Source organism: Empidonax traillii, unplaced genomic scaffold, assembly GCF_003031625.1.
Source record: "Empidonax traillii isolate 1590-97213 ecotype Southwest subspecies unplaced genomic scaffold, ASM303162v1 scaffold143:size1492093, whole genome shotgun sequence".
Taxonomy (NCBI): domain Eukaryota; kingdom Metazoa; phylum Chordata; class Aves; order Passeriformes; family Tyrannidae; genus Empidonax; species Empidonax traillii.
In genome coordinates, this window is record NW_020955336.1 from 1370231 (window position 1) to 1384885 (window position 14655).

At 50.2% G+C, this 14655-nt stretch overlaps 1 protein-coding gene across 1 annotated transcript; it reads left to right on the plus strand.

The window, feature by feature from the left end:
- The first annotated feature begins 7174 nt into the window (after positions 1–7174).
- On the plus strand, positions 7175–13025 carry ADIPOQ (adiponectin, C1Q and collagen domain containing). The gene is made up of 4 exons (XM_027884358.1): positions 7175–7281; positions 7514–7521; positions 10786–10996; positions 11427–13025. Exons 3-4 carry the CDS (start codon positions 10786–10788, stop codon positions 11951–11953), a joined length of 738 nt encoding a protein of 245 aa, XP_027740159.1. The 5' UTR covers positions 7175–7281; positions 7514–7521; the 3' UTR covers positions 11954–13025.
- Positions 13026–14655: the final 1630 nt, after the last annotated feature.

Here is a 14655-nt window from a genome sequence, read left to right on the forward strand (position 1 = left end):
TGGTGCCAAGGAGGCAGGATCTGAGACCAGCACACCAGGGCACCCTGAGGCTCATGGTCAGGGTACCTGTCCTGCCAGGGGAGGCAGCCATGTGGGCACAGCAGGAGCAGGAGGCTGTGTGCAAGTGCAAGAGAGTTCAGGACACCTGGTTTATCTGTGGATTTGGTATCCAGGGGTATCCGGGGCCACAGGATTGCCATGTGGGCATGGATGCTGTCTCAAGCCCAGAGGAGCAGCACTAAGGGTCTCATGGCTGCTGCGTGCTCAGAGTGAAGGGTCCCTGGCATCCAGCCATGACTGAGCACCGGCCCAAGGGCAACAACACAAACCAGCACGTGTTTTCCACGTGCATTTGTAAAGGTTTTTTAAAACATCAGGCCATAGCAGAAAGGAATGTTTCCTCTGCCCAGGCCCGAGCTGCAGGCACAGAGGAGCAAGTTCTCAGTGGGGCTGCTGACACAGCCCACCGCAGTGAGCACAGCGCTCGGAACACGTCACATCCACTCCTGCAAAGGTCCTCAGCACATCTGCTGTGACAGGGTGTTGAGGCCCCCAGTCTGTTCCCTGTCTGCTCTCGTGCTCACCTCCTGGCAGCCTCAAGGGAAGGTGCTGCAGCCACTTGGGCTGGGAAGGAGAGTGGCCGGGTCAGCCAGCCGCTGCCCACGCTGCCAGGCGTGCTTTCCAAAAACAGGTGCTTTCCAAAGCCAGAAACATATTCAATGTCGTGATGGCTTAGTGAACTGGCACTGTTTTTCTTATGGAAGAGAGGCAAAGTCTGCAGTGGAGGCAAAGTCATTTGATTCCAGAAGAAACACACCCCAGTTTACTGCTAAAACCAGTCACAGTTTGGCTGCTCCAGTCGGGAGAACAAGCACTTATAAAAATGAATAATTGAAGACATCATAAGCTGTTATTAGCCTTACAGCAAACTAAATGCCTTCTGCACAGCACTAAGAAACGCCCTATCAAAAGTGTCACAGATGTGTTAATCCCCTGTGATATCCCAAAGGGCACTTTGGGATGATTTATACTGTGAAATTCCCAAAATAAAAACACAGAGTAATAATTTTTTTATCAGATTTATAGCTTCTTGGTGAAATATGCATCACTCAGATTGCGCAATGATACTTCATTTTATAGACAATGTAAGATTCCTAATGCCTTTAACTAATCACATCCTTGCTTCTAAGTGATTAGCTTTTGAAAACGATGGGAGAAACAAGCAAAAACTGTTGCCCCTTAGCACCTCACTGGTGTTTTCAAACACAGATCATTGAATTTGAACACAGACCCTCTGGAAGGCAGGCAGGGACCGGTCCCTGACCCGAGCACACGGTGACTCAGTCTCATTGGCAGCTGAATGACAGTCTAGGAGAGTCCTGCTCTGGGAAAACAGCTCCAAACTCCAGCAGGCCAGTGCCAAGCCCACCCCTTGCCCTAATGTCACATCCATCACGCTGCAAAAGCAGGGAGTCAGCTAATGCACCACAGAGGTTAGCGGGGCCAGTGGCTCTGGATCAATACCTTAGTGGATGGAAAAACCATTATGGCCAAAAATTATTCTTGTGAATTTGCATAATGCGAAGAACAGTGTGATGGGAGGGCATTAGCTCCCCCAGGGTCTCCTGACTGTCACCCCAGTGGTGGTGTGACCACGAACATGGAAGGCACAGGCTGTCACCAGGCAGTGCTTCCAAACACAGCAGATGAGGGCTGTGGATTATGGAGCCACGAGGAGACCTGCCTGTCCCCTCCCTGCCTGGGGCTCCATTCTGGAGGGGACCAAGTGTGCACCAGCACCCCACATGCCTGCCTGTGGTGAGAGCAACTGTCCTGTTTGCAAAGGGGGATAAAAGGGGTGGAGGGACAGAGAGAGGGAAAGAAAATCCCCTTGTTAGGGGTCCTTCCTAGATCCCAACTGGCTGCTGTGGGGAGAGCTGGGGGTACCCTGAAACCCCAGAAACAGGAGCCTCAGCATCCCATGGCCCCTCACTGCCTGCACGGGGCCCCAGCATGGAGCCACCAACCCCACCTCAGGCACTGCCAAACCACTGGGGGTTTGGGGGCTCCACATGCCCCCTCCCATCAGACCCAGAGCAAATACACTCTTCTGGTTTGTGCAGCTCCCTCAGACACTCAGCAGCACTGTTACCCCAAATCAAGAGCAGTGGGTACAGGGGCTGGAAGAAGAAACATGTCCATTGATGGGGAGTGTTGACCAGGGAAAATGGTGGCATTTCTATCCCTCGGCAACCAAAAGTGATGAAAAACAGGGGACTGAGGCGGACAGACTGATGTAGACTGGGAAGATCACGGTAGCTGCACTGGGATTATCCCCATCACGTTGCACAAATGTCTCAAAGCCCCAGACAAACCCCACAATTCTCCTCTTCCGTTTTGTTTCCAGCTGGCTGGGGTCACAGTTCCCACCTTACTGCCCACGCACCGGCAGGGAAAAGGGCCTGGCTGCCCCCGGAGGATCCTGCTGCTCTCCCCGAGGGCGGGGGCTCTTCGGGGGTATCCCCGGCTCGGCAGCGCTCGGCCGGGCGTGCGGAGCCAGGGTGGTGAGCACCATCTATTGTCCAAGCGGCGGAGGGGCTGGCTGGGATAATTCCTCTGTGCGAAGGAAACCGTGCTTTTCCTTGCCTGAATGTCTCAGAAACGCCCTCCTAATAAATAATTTCTCTGCTTCGTAAAAATGTGTTCTCGAGGAACGCAAATGGGCTGCGGGGGGCTGCGTGGTTATCAGCTGCAAGCTCTCCTCCCTTGCCTGCGCTGAGCTACTCATTTTAATAGGCATGTGGAAATCTCATTAAATACCTCATTAACAGCTCAGCCCGTGGAGCTGAGCTGAAGGGGAGAGCAAGACAGAGGTGCACTCTCAGGTGCCTCATCGGAAAGATGTGGTCACTGCTGGGGAGTGAAATCTGGGGAGGCTGTTTTGGCAGGGGGTGTCACAAAGGAGTGCTCTGCATACCAGATCACTGAGGTTGTTATTCTGTTCCCTGCCCTGTTTCTTCCCAGCCCAGAATGAGCCCCAAAACAAGACCAGACTGTGCTGAAAGCAGACAGTACCCAGCTCAGCTGTGGGCTGGCGTGGAAGCAGAGGGGAGGTGGATGCGGTCGTGCATAACCCCTTCCCCAGGGCCTTGGCTGCCTTTCCCTGGCCAGCCTGAGGAGGCCAAAGCAGCATCCTGAACTTGCAGTGCAGAAACGAGTGCCCTGGGAACAGCTATGACATTAATAAAAAGAGCTCTGAGCAGTATTTACAGGGCTCTATTTCCTGGAGAAACGCGTCTCAATGTCCCTTTCGGCATGAGAAACCCTGCTGCGCCAAGATCCCTCGCCAGGAACCACGCGGGGATCCCCTGAGGCCAGGGGAGTTTATTTGCAGTCACCAAGAAGAGAAACACGCTGTTGCTCGAGCCTGGCAAGGAGCTGTTCTGTCCAGGCTGCCCATCACAGGGAAGAAAAGAGCCTGTTTGTCCGTGTGAAATGGGCCGAGAAATCGGTAACCCCAGTGCTGAGCAGCCAGCTGGATCCAAGCAGCACAGGCGAGTGTGACGGTGGGTCCCGTGGTCCTGCAGCCAGGGCCAGGGTTCCCTCTCAGCCTACGAAGCAAGGTGTGTCCCCTTCTCCCTGCTGGCTTCTGGTGGACCCAAAATGCTGGCTCAGTATCCCCACCCCGTCATGCACCCAGAGGCCTCCTGTCTGCCACCCCCTGACCCGCAGTACCATCACCTTGGGTGAGCAGCCCCCCATGTACAGCCCAGCTGGGCTTCTACGCGGCCTCGAAAAGCCACTGTCACCTCCTGTGGGCTGATTCTGCCTGCACTGAACCCACACAGCTGGCCTTGGCCACTGCTGCCAGGTCTGCCTCTCCCTGCACCTAAGTTGCCTCCCTGCACTCCTGTAGGAAAATCCAATGGGAACATCACTGTCCCCAAGTTTGTAGCAGGAAAGGCTGCACTGCTTTGCTGTGCTGATGACTCTCATGTCTCCCTGCCATCACCACGGGGACGTGAGTGGCCACAGCAGCCCAAAGCCAAGCTGCAAAAGGTGCACCCGCCAGCAAGGCAGATCCCACAGGAGCCAGGCTGATGGAGAAGGGGCTGAGCAGCCCCCCGAGGGCAGGGAGGACCAGGCTGACTTACTCCAGCCTGCCACAGGAGCTGGAGTATGCTCCTGTACTCCATTAATAATTAGCCACTAGAGGGAAGTACAAGGCTGTGCTGGGAACATTTTGGGCACACAACAATGCGATGCATGGGATCATTGGGAACTGCAGTTTGTGGTTTGGAGCCTCACGGGCAGCAGCACGTGCACCAAAGGCCATTTTACTGCTTTTCTTTTGGAGTTGCCCCCTCAGCACTCGCCACTGTCTTGCACCCAAGTGCAAGGTGCCCATGTGGCAATGGCAGGGATGGGCACACGAGTGGACTTGGCTGGAGCTGACTGCAGTGCCCTGGGATGGAGACAGCAGTGCCCTTGGCATGGAGGCTGCACACCCTGGCATGGAGGCCACAGCTCCTCCAGGGCACAGGGGGCTTGGACAGCACCAGAATAGCCCAGAGCAGCCTGCCAGCCAGACTGCTGGACAGCACACACAGCCCTTGCCATTTTTAGCAAAGTGGGGAATGTGTGTTGTTTCTGGGACATGCGGTATCCAGGGCCAGAGGAAAGACAAAGGAGCAGCCTGCTGTCCCAGGGGGACAGTGAATCGCAGCACAGCAAGGGACAGATCCCAGTGGAGGAGCCCCAGCTCCAGGGCTGGAGAGGGGAACAGCCATTTCGGGAAGGGACAACCAGCGGGACAAAGGTTCCCACGGACTCTGCTCCACAGTGGTGCTGGTTTGACCCTGCTGGGGGAGGACAGCAGTGGGCAGCTGAGGGCTCCTGCCGCAGCCCCATGGCATGGATCCTGCCAACAGGGCCAGGTTGGCCTGGGCAGCCACCCCAACCTCCTGCAACCAAAGCAGCTTTCTACCCCTTAAACAACACCAGCAGGGGTCTGGACTGTGCTGATGGAGCACAGCTGATAATGAGCCTCCTGCTCTATTTTATTCCTGTTTATAGAGGGCTAAATATAACTTTGTGTTTATTTTTAATTCTTAGTGAAAGCTGTGAGCCACAATCCATCAAGTCAGTTTTATGTTTTTTTGTATGGACTGGCTTGCATCAGATCCAAGAGAGAAAGCACATCCAGGCCCAGCACAAGGTCTGTAGCCAAGTGAGGTTCGGGCAGTCCCACCCGCACCAGAGAGCTGGTGACCACAGGGCAAAGCAGAGGAGGTATTGCAGGACTTGTGGGCAGCAGCTTTCTCTGTGCCAAAACACCCCCGGTCCCCACCAGAGCTGCTGCCACTGGGCAGTGCCCACAGCTGTGGGCACTGCTGGGACAGCCCACATTTGGTGGCAGGCATTGTTTGTCACCAGACGGAGCCAAAGGCATTTTAAATGTTTTCCTATCACACAGCCAGAAGAAGCAGCTCCCTGGATTTTACAGTATTTCCCTCTGCAGTGGGAACAGAAGCCAGCACCAATCTGCACACCAAGTGTGTAACACAAAAAACCGCAAGCAAGTGTGCCAGGGCTTGTATCAGCTGGTTGTACCTCCAGAGATAAACTTCCACCCCTCTTCTGGGAGCCAGGGATAAAGTTGGAAAGCTGTTTGATGGACCACTGAAAGGTTTATCACTGTGGTATTTCCCTGGCAACTGAATTGAAAGACCATGAGGTAATTTCAGCAGTACCTGTTAAACACGTCAGGTCCAATTCTGAAGTCCTGGCAGCCTAACAAATACCCCAGTCATACATTTTGGGGTTCAAGCCGAGAGTTGGCAGGGAAACCAGCCTTGTCTTGCTCACACCCAGGGCAGGGGCAGCTGAAAAGCTCTTGCTCTACTGCAAAAACAGTTCCAATTTAATTTCCATGATCCTGCTCCTCCATTCATTGCTCAAGAGACTTTGACGGAAACATTGGCATCCCACACACACAAATGCACACATAGGTCTAGAAAAGCGCATTTATAACAAAACAGATCCAACTAGATCACTGTCACATTTTACTGAGGTTGCATGAGACATTGTTTTAACTCTCAACATTGCATGGAAGAACCATCATCCGACAAAAAATAAAAATATTCTTCAAATGCTGGACTAAGGGCTTGACCAAAACAAGGCAGGCAGTATGCAGTTGTCCTGTGGCTCCTCCCTTTGGCACTTTCTTCTCAGGCTTAAAAATTCACCCCTGCTGCCTCCTAGCTCTATATATGAGACATTATTTATATGCTCATGTATACTTTAGTCCCTCCAGATAGCCAGGTCTTTAAAACAACTCAGCAATTCAGAATACTGCCCTGCTGACATCACTCGGATGAGTTTCCCCTCCCACAAGGACACCATCTCCCCATGCCCAGTTGCAACAACACACATCACACTGTTTTTTCCTGGTCTGGTTTTGGGAGCCCAAGTTTGCTAAGGTCCCACCTGGCTAACCTTGAACTGCCCTAGAGCAGCTGCAGGGCAAAGCCTCTGCTCACCGAGGTTCAACCTCCATTTTGGAAGGAGACGGACACGGGGAAAAAGAGACCTTGTTTTCACCTAAAGCCAAAAAGCAAGATAGGTGGAAAGCCATCCATAGGGCTGAAATTACTCCAGTTATTTACAATAGCTCTGGCACATATCTGGCTGCCTTAAGAAGAAACCCTCCCCCAGTGCTGCCTTTCCCCTCAGGCGGCTTTGCCCTTCTTTGGTGTGGCAGCAGCCTCCAAGCACGAATGGTTCTTGCAGTTAAAAAGAGAAGCCAAAGCTTGCCAAACAATAATTCACTTACTAACACATTGAAAAACCCCTGTGAGTGCATTACTGCAAGGCTGGAGACACTTTCTCCATCAGCTGCTAAGAACATCTCCAATCTGCAGAGAGCAGCAGCCTGTGCTGGACAAGCCCAGCCCTGGTCAAGCAGGCATTCCTGGGGCACACGGGCTTTCCAGCAAACCACTGCTCTTGCAGTTCCTATCCGATTCCCAAACCCATCTTTTCCCTCTAAGGCTATCTTCACAAGCTATCCCAGTGGATTACATAAGTGGCCCACAACTTAAGTGATGTCCAAGAAAAATTAATGGGAAAACCCAAGTTTTAGATCAGCATGCGCAATGGCAAATGGAAAATGCAGTGTCTGAGCTGACATCTCCCCGTGCCCTTAGGGATAGCGATGCGATAGCCAGACCTCATTCTCTAAAGAGACTGCAGCAAGCCAACTAGGACTCCAGGCAGCTGGTAAGAATGATTATTTTTTTTTTCCTCTTACTAGGTTCAGGATTTTCTCTTCTTTTGGGCTGAATAAGACAGACAGACTTTTCTGTTCGCAAGAAGTTTCCTTTCTTAGGGTTATTCTCAGAATAGTCGGAGAGAATTTTAAACCAAGAATAGCTGATCTCCATTCGATTCATACTCCCCTTTTTGGAAGCACTATTTAGAGAACAAAACTCCTAAATCAAAATGTAGTCAGGAACAACAGTGAAAAACCAGATGGCTATAACAGCAAGTACTGCTTGGGCACCTTTCAATTCACCTCTTTCCTCAAAGACTCCAGAGAAGATTGGGTTTGCCCCAATTCTCCAAGTTGTATCAGTTCCTCACCAGAGACCTGCACTACTCAGATTTAAATCACCACTGGAAAATCAGCAAAATCTATGCTATAAGTAATCAGAAAAAGAAAAAAGCTTGACAGTCAAAGCCCTGGTTAATACCCTTTGAGGAAAATACTGTAGTGGGAAAACAGATGGATTTTTGGTTCTATTTTGCACAGAAAGGTGTGGATTTTTTGAATATACAATATTTATATAGTGTTATCTAAAGTTTAAATTCTGAATCATGATCTGAATCATTATATAAGCACTTAGGAATGGCATTGTTCTTAAGGATGATACTCTGGTTTCTGCTGATAAATGAATAAGCTTCATATAATGTATATGAGCTTTTGATATAGCAGCTGCCAAGGAATAACTGAAAGCCACCAAGAGTACTGAGTTCATCTATTCTTTGTTCAGAAGGTACCACTGACATTCAAATACAGCAGATTATTTCATGTTACACTGGTAAGCATCAGATGGGAAAAAAAAAAAGGAATGGGAAAGACAAAGCAAAGGGATTTCACACCTAAACCAGAGTTTGAACTAAGAGCTCACAGACACAGCTTGACTTTCCCGTTTTAAGATATACTTATGCCAAAGAATTATTTGGCTTCTCAAATAAGCAAACCACCTGTGCTTGAGTCAAACTGTAGCATTAGAAGAAGTTCTGTCCTTCTATCTGGAGCAAGGTGGCTGGGCAGCTGCCAGAAGAGCTCCCTGTAGCCCTGCTTTGGGCTCCTCAAATCTGCACTGCTTGTGACTTTACAGGAGGGGTTTATTTGGCAGCAGCAGAAGACCTGGCTCGGGCATGCTGCTAAAACTGTAAATGTATTTGGGTTCTAGGCAGCTTACGAGAAAACAGAACTAACCCCATTGCCCAAGAAACACAATTTTGAGGCAGATTTTTCTGGATCGCTGCCAGTTGGATGTCCCCAGACAGCCTGTGCTGATTTTGGAAGGGAACGTGAGCCAGCGAGGACCTGGGAAGGGGGGACAAGGGTCCCTAAGCTTAGTGCCAAGCACTGGCACACGTCACAGTGTGCCCAATATACACACCCTTGCTTGCCAAACCAAGCCACTTCCAGGATTTATAGACATCTGTTTCCCTGGTCCGCCCTGGTTCATGGGCAATCAGTACATCCTTTGCCGTGAAGGGGCATTTTGGTTCCCAAAGTGCAGGGACACAGGAACACTGCCTAAGGCTCAGGCTGTGGATGCTGGACCCCACAGCACCCTCAGCCCCAAAGCTGCCCCTGAGCCAGGGCGCCGGCCCCATCACAGGGTGTTGTATGGCTGCTGGATTGCTGCAGCCTGGCTGGGGTTTGGGAGTTCCCTGGTTTTAGGCATTGCCCACCAAAGTAATTTAGCATACCTTTGAAGTGTTCTTCAAGGCCCCTTCAAAATCCTGCAAAAAACTGAAATTACAGCAACCTCCTTGTTACTGTTGTAGTTTAACCCCAGCTGGCAACTGAGCTCCACAGAGCTGTTCACACCCCGTCCACAGTAGGGTGGGGGAGAGAGAATTGCAGCGGTAAAAGTCAGAACACTCATGGGTTGAGATAAGAACAGTAATTGAAATAAAATACTAACAATAACAATAATAAATTGTAATGAAAGAGAAAATAAGAAAGAGAGAGAAATAAAACCCAAGAAAGACAAGCTTTGCAAATGAAACCAGTTGCTCACCACCGACCAGCCGATGCCTGGACAGTCCCTGAGCAGCAGCCCCAGGCCAACCTTATCCCTGGTTTACAGCTGAGCATATGAAGATGCCATAAGGTATGGTATGGTATGGTATGGTATGGAATATCCCTCAGGTCAGTTGGGGTCAGCTGTCCCAGCTTTGTCCCCTGCCAACTCTTTGTGCACCCCCAGACTTCTTGCTGGTGGGGTTCGGTGAGGTGCAGAAAAAGCCTTGACACTGTGCAAGTTCTGCTCAGCAATAACAAAAACATCCCTGTGTTATCAACCCTGTGTTCAGCACAAATCCAAAACACAGCCTATACTAGCTACTACAAAGAAAATTAACTCTACCCCAGCTGAAACCAGCACATTCCTTTAGCTTTCTTTGAAGCAATTATACAAGAGCTAATAAGACATTATTTAAAATGTGACATTTAAATAGCTTGCCTAGGAAAAATCAACCCTGCAAAGGAATTGCTCCAAGATATTATTTTTATTGGAAATTACAGAGCTAAGGGACTCTAATAGCCATGGTGTTCCTCACTTTTCATTGCCTATTATGCCACTTACAATGCTCCTAACAGGATACCTTTACTGTTCCAAAGGGAGCTGGGGAGCAGTTTCACGCAACAGTGGTCATTTTAAAATATCTGTGTCCTAAAAGCCTGACCCAAAGTCCACCAGGGTCCTGCTGATTTCCAGGAGCTGGGCTGGGCATAGAGTGTCACCATCGACCTGGTTTTGGGCAGCCACACTAAATTGCTCTGACCAGCAAAGCAACTAGATTAAAGAGAAATAAAACACTACAGTGTCTAAATACTGCACACATTGTCTTGCACTAATCAAAATACCTAATTCGGATGGAAATCAAGCCAGAATCACAATTTCATATGGTGGTTCAGAGGAGCTGGAAAGCCTGGCTGTGGTTTCTGTTCACATTAGGTAGACGCAGGTCAGCAGGCTGTACATGCGGTGACAAACCACTTGCCTGGATACAAGGCTTTAGAGGGTTTGGGACAGGCTCTGCCAGACCTGTACCTTCCATCAGCTGCTCGCTCACCCGGGCCAACCTTACTCCTAGTTTATAGCAGGACTCAGCAAATATCTTGGCTAATTGGGCAGAGATCAGCCACAGATACTCTGGCATCTGCCATGCTCGGTCCTGAAACATCTGTGCCTGTGCAAAGAGCCCATGAGTGTTGGAGGAGTAACTGGTGTTTGCTCCTCTCCACACTGCATGTGCTCCCAGAGGCCCATCCCAGCTTGGCTCGTGGAGCTCACACCAGCACCACACTGGACGCGGAGGGGCCCTTGGGGCAAACAGAACTGCTTTCCTTCAGATGTGCTGACTCCAGCTTTAGTCTTTGGTGACTCTCCCTTATTCAGGAGGGAGGTTTTGTTCACTTTTTTCCCCCCTATTAATCTTTAAAGTTAACGAAGTGACTGCCTGCATCAAGAACTGAAGATGAGGGGCCCAGCAGGCGTCCTGCTGTGCTTGCTGCTGCTGGTGGCCCCCCACTGCACAGAGGTGGCTGCCCAGGATGACGAGCCTGACCCCAAAATGCCATGTGCCAAGTGGATGGGAGGAGCACCTGGCTACCCTGGCCACAACGGGCTCCCTGGTCGGGACGGGAAAGACGGAAAAGACGGACTAAAGGGAGAAAAAGGAGATGCAGGTTGGTGAGAAACTGGTAGTACATCGGTGCTGGAGTCCATGGGCAGCCCCAGTCCCAACAGGTTTTATGTCTGGTGGGTCCATGTCTGACCTTTGTCCAGATGCCTTTTGAGTATCTCCTGGGATGGAGATTCATAACCCAAGTCAAGGAGTTTGTGTGGTGGCTGTTTCCCCAATTAGTGATGTTTTTCCAGACATGCTGCTCTCAGCAGCTCTGCACATAGCCAGGGGGAGGGTGGAGAGGAGGAGGGTGGTGTGCAGGCTTTCACTCACTGACTCAGCTCCTGGGGGCTGTTGAGGTCATTGAGCCTTTCCTCAGCTCTGTGCTGCAGAGCAGATCCTCATGCCGCAGCCCCCTCTGTGTTTTGGGACGGTGGGATGCAGCCACCAGCAGTGCAAACACAACTCCCAATCCCCACTCTGTCCCTCAGGTGCACCAGGTCCCACAGGTGTGCCAGGTCCGATAGGACCCCCAGGGTTGACGGGACGTCCTGGAGCTCCCGGATTCACGGGGATGAAGGGAGAGAAGGGTGAAGGTGCTTTTGTCCACCGCTCTGCCTTCAGCGTAGGGCTGACGGAGCGCCCCCCTGCCCCCAACGTCCCCATCCGCTTCAGCAAGATCTTCTACAACGAGCAGGGCCACTACGATGTCAGCACCGGCAAGTTCCTCTGCAATGTCCCCGGCACCTACTACTTCGCCTACCACCTCACGGTCTACCTGGCAGATGTCAAGGTCAGCCTCTACAAGAAGGGCAAGGCCGTGATCATCACCTATGACCAGTTCCAGAACAACAATGTTGACCAAGCGAGTGGCTCTGTCTTGCTGCACCTCAATTCTGGGGATGAGGTCTGGCTTGAGGTGTATGGGAACGGGAACAACAACGGGGTCTACGCTGACAACGTCAACGATTCCACGTTCATGGGTTTCCTCCTGTACCCCGACATAGGTGACTATTAATGTAGGGGGTGCTGCACAAAAATGGGTGAAGTGGCTTAAACCCCAGACGGCGTCCTGGGGCACTGGCACTATAGCTATAATGTATTTACCATGAAATTGCCTTTTGCAGGGGCAATGATTGCCAAGGGTGGACCCCATCTCCCGTGAAATCAGGGAGATTGTATGAGTACTTCCATGGGACCAAGGGCTCGCTCCTACCTCTGATCTTGGTCTCCTTTTGGAAAGCTCAGCCCGAAGTCAGACGCCTCTCCTGTCATATAATGAAAAAGTAACTCTCAATGTGGCTTAATCTTTTTATTTTTTTTAAATTTAAAGTGAGAAGAGAAAAACTGATTAAATATGACATTTTAAATTTCCCTTTTTTTTAAACCACCTAAATCCATCTAAAGTAATGGCAGATATTTTAGCCAGCATTTTAAAATCTGAGTAGAAGAGGGAGAAAACTACTCACAAAATCAGAGTGCTCGTTTTCCTTTGGAACAGATGGCTCCATTTTTTCCATCATAACTCCCTGTATTTTTAGGCCCTTTGACTTCCACCCATGGTTTGTTGTCTCCCTTCTTAGGCCTAGATCTTTGAATATATTCAGATTATTATCTTCCATTTATTTTACTCCTTTGATTTTCCTTTTATGTTTACCTCTATCATTATCTAATGCAGATAGCAGGCTGGTTTAAGGCAGGAATCTTGTGATTTATCTGAGAAGCCTTATGAGCATGATGAGGCCACATAAGAGCGGTCCATTGACCACATGGCTTTGGGGTCCCAAGGCGATCACAGACATGTTGGCCACACAGATCCTGTCCCATCTACCCTCTGAATAGCTCCTGAGTGCACTCAGAAGTTGAGATCAATCAACTGTGTTTCTGCTTTTCCATGCTCTAAGTGTGCCATAACCAGTGGTTTGCACAGAGCTTCAGGTGGTGGTGAAGCCTCCATGGGGAGTGGGCTCCTGGGACGAAACCCCAGGACCTGCCCCAGCTCTGGGCAAGCTTACCTTAACAGCAGAGGACGTTCCAGCAGAGGCTGGAATTAGTAGCAATCCCATCCAATTGCTCTCCCAGGAGCTTGCCTTTCTCAGATACGTTCAAAGCAGACTCCTACTGCGAAGCTTCAGAACAAGTAACACCGATCTGAGGTAATGCATTATTACAAGCACAAAACAGCATCAAAAGCTTCAACTGAAATTATTTCCAATAGCGGCATTTTCCACACTCCAGTGAATTACCACACTGCAAATAAAAAATAAAAAAAAATTCCTAAATGACAATGTTCCCACATTTTTGTGTGTCATTGGGAAGGACTTGAAGAAAGGGATACACTCCTGGCCTCACCAGGCAGCCCACAAAAATATATTTGTTTTCCAGCAAGGTGAGGGCACCCTGGGCTGGCACACACATGGACACCCCCCTTTTTCTTTCCCAAGAAACACTCCACACTAACTTTCATCAAGGCTTCAGCATCTCACCACCTTACACTGTGTTGTCTCCTTTTTGGATAAGATGAGCTCTGGTTTTCAGACTGTTTTCCCAAACCCAACGTGCCTGAATCCACCCTGAGTGGCCATCCAGAGCATGGGCCTCAGGTGGCCCCAGAAGCTCCAAGCACATTAGATTTAGCAAGGGTGAAACTGCTGCTCCATCTGGTCATGCTGAATTCAGAGAGCTGGGAAAAACACTGCTCCTATTGTGGGAATTAATGGGAAGGGAACAGGGCAAAGGGAAAAAAATAAACTCAAAAATAATAATCCATAAACAAAAGGAGATTTAAAAATGCAGCATTTGCTGGGTCAAATGGCACAAGAAGCCATTGAAAGGAGCACGTCAGAGCTTTTACACTATTTTTCCAACATTTTCACGTGGATCTGCAGAAGCAGGGAAAATTGAAACAGCCAGAGTGCTATGAGACATTTGGGATAAACACTAGGAGGCAATACTAATTTAAAAACTACTTCCCGAGGAGGAGCCAAAACAAATTACTCCTTTCTTTGCTGCCACGCAGTGGGAGTAAACATGGTAACAGCTTTATCCTGTACAGCAGAACTCAGAGGCTGAGACCTTGGGGGAAGTTTTAAAGAAAGCCATTAAGGCACCACTGCTCCGTGTACTGACTGTTCCCCTTCTCACAAACACAAATGCTGAACTGCAGCTTCACCAAGACACTCACTCCAGGGTGGGAGTGCCAAGGCCACCTTCCTCACAGCTCCAACAGGGATGCTCCTTCACCGCTCATGCACATCCCACCCAGGCTCCTCAACACCCAGCCCACAGCCAGAGCAGCCCAGGCAGCAGGCTGTGAACAAGACAAGCCCCAGCTGCATGGAAACAGGGGTCAAAGCCCTCCCTTTTGGGTTTGGAACTGGTTTATGAAGTCTTTCACCTCAAATCTCTGTAAGATTCTTGCTCAGATGAGACACACACCTTCCTAGCAAGCACGAAATCCCAGTTTAAGTCTCCACCCACCTAGAAAACCAATTTGCATCCCAGGAGCAGCAATCAGCCCCCTCCCAGCTCCCTTCTAAGGGAAATGCCCCCAGCATCGGCTCAGCCCACCAGCAAAGTAAGCCCAGTCACAGGGCAGGGCACGCAGAGAAGGACCCCGTTCTCGGCAAACACATCAGTGCCCCTCTGCAGGCAGGGTCAAGGCCAGAAGCTGCCCTCAGCACCACTCTTCTGCCTCCAGAGGCTGCCCAACCCCTGCAG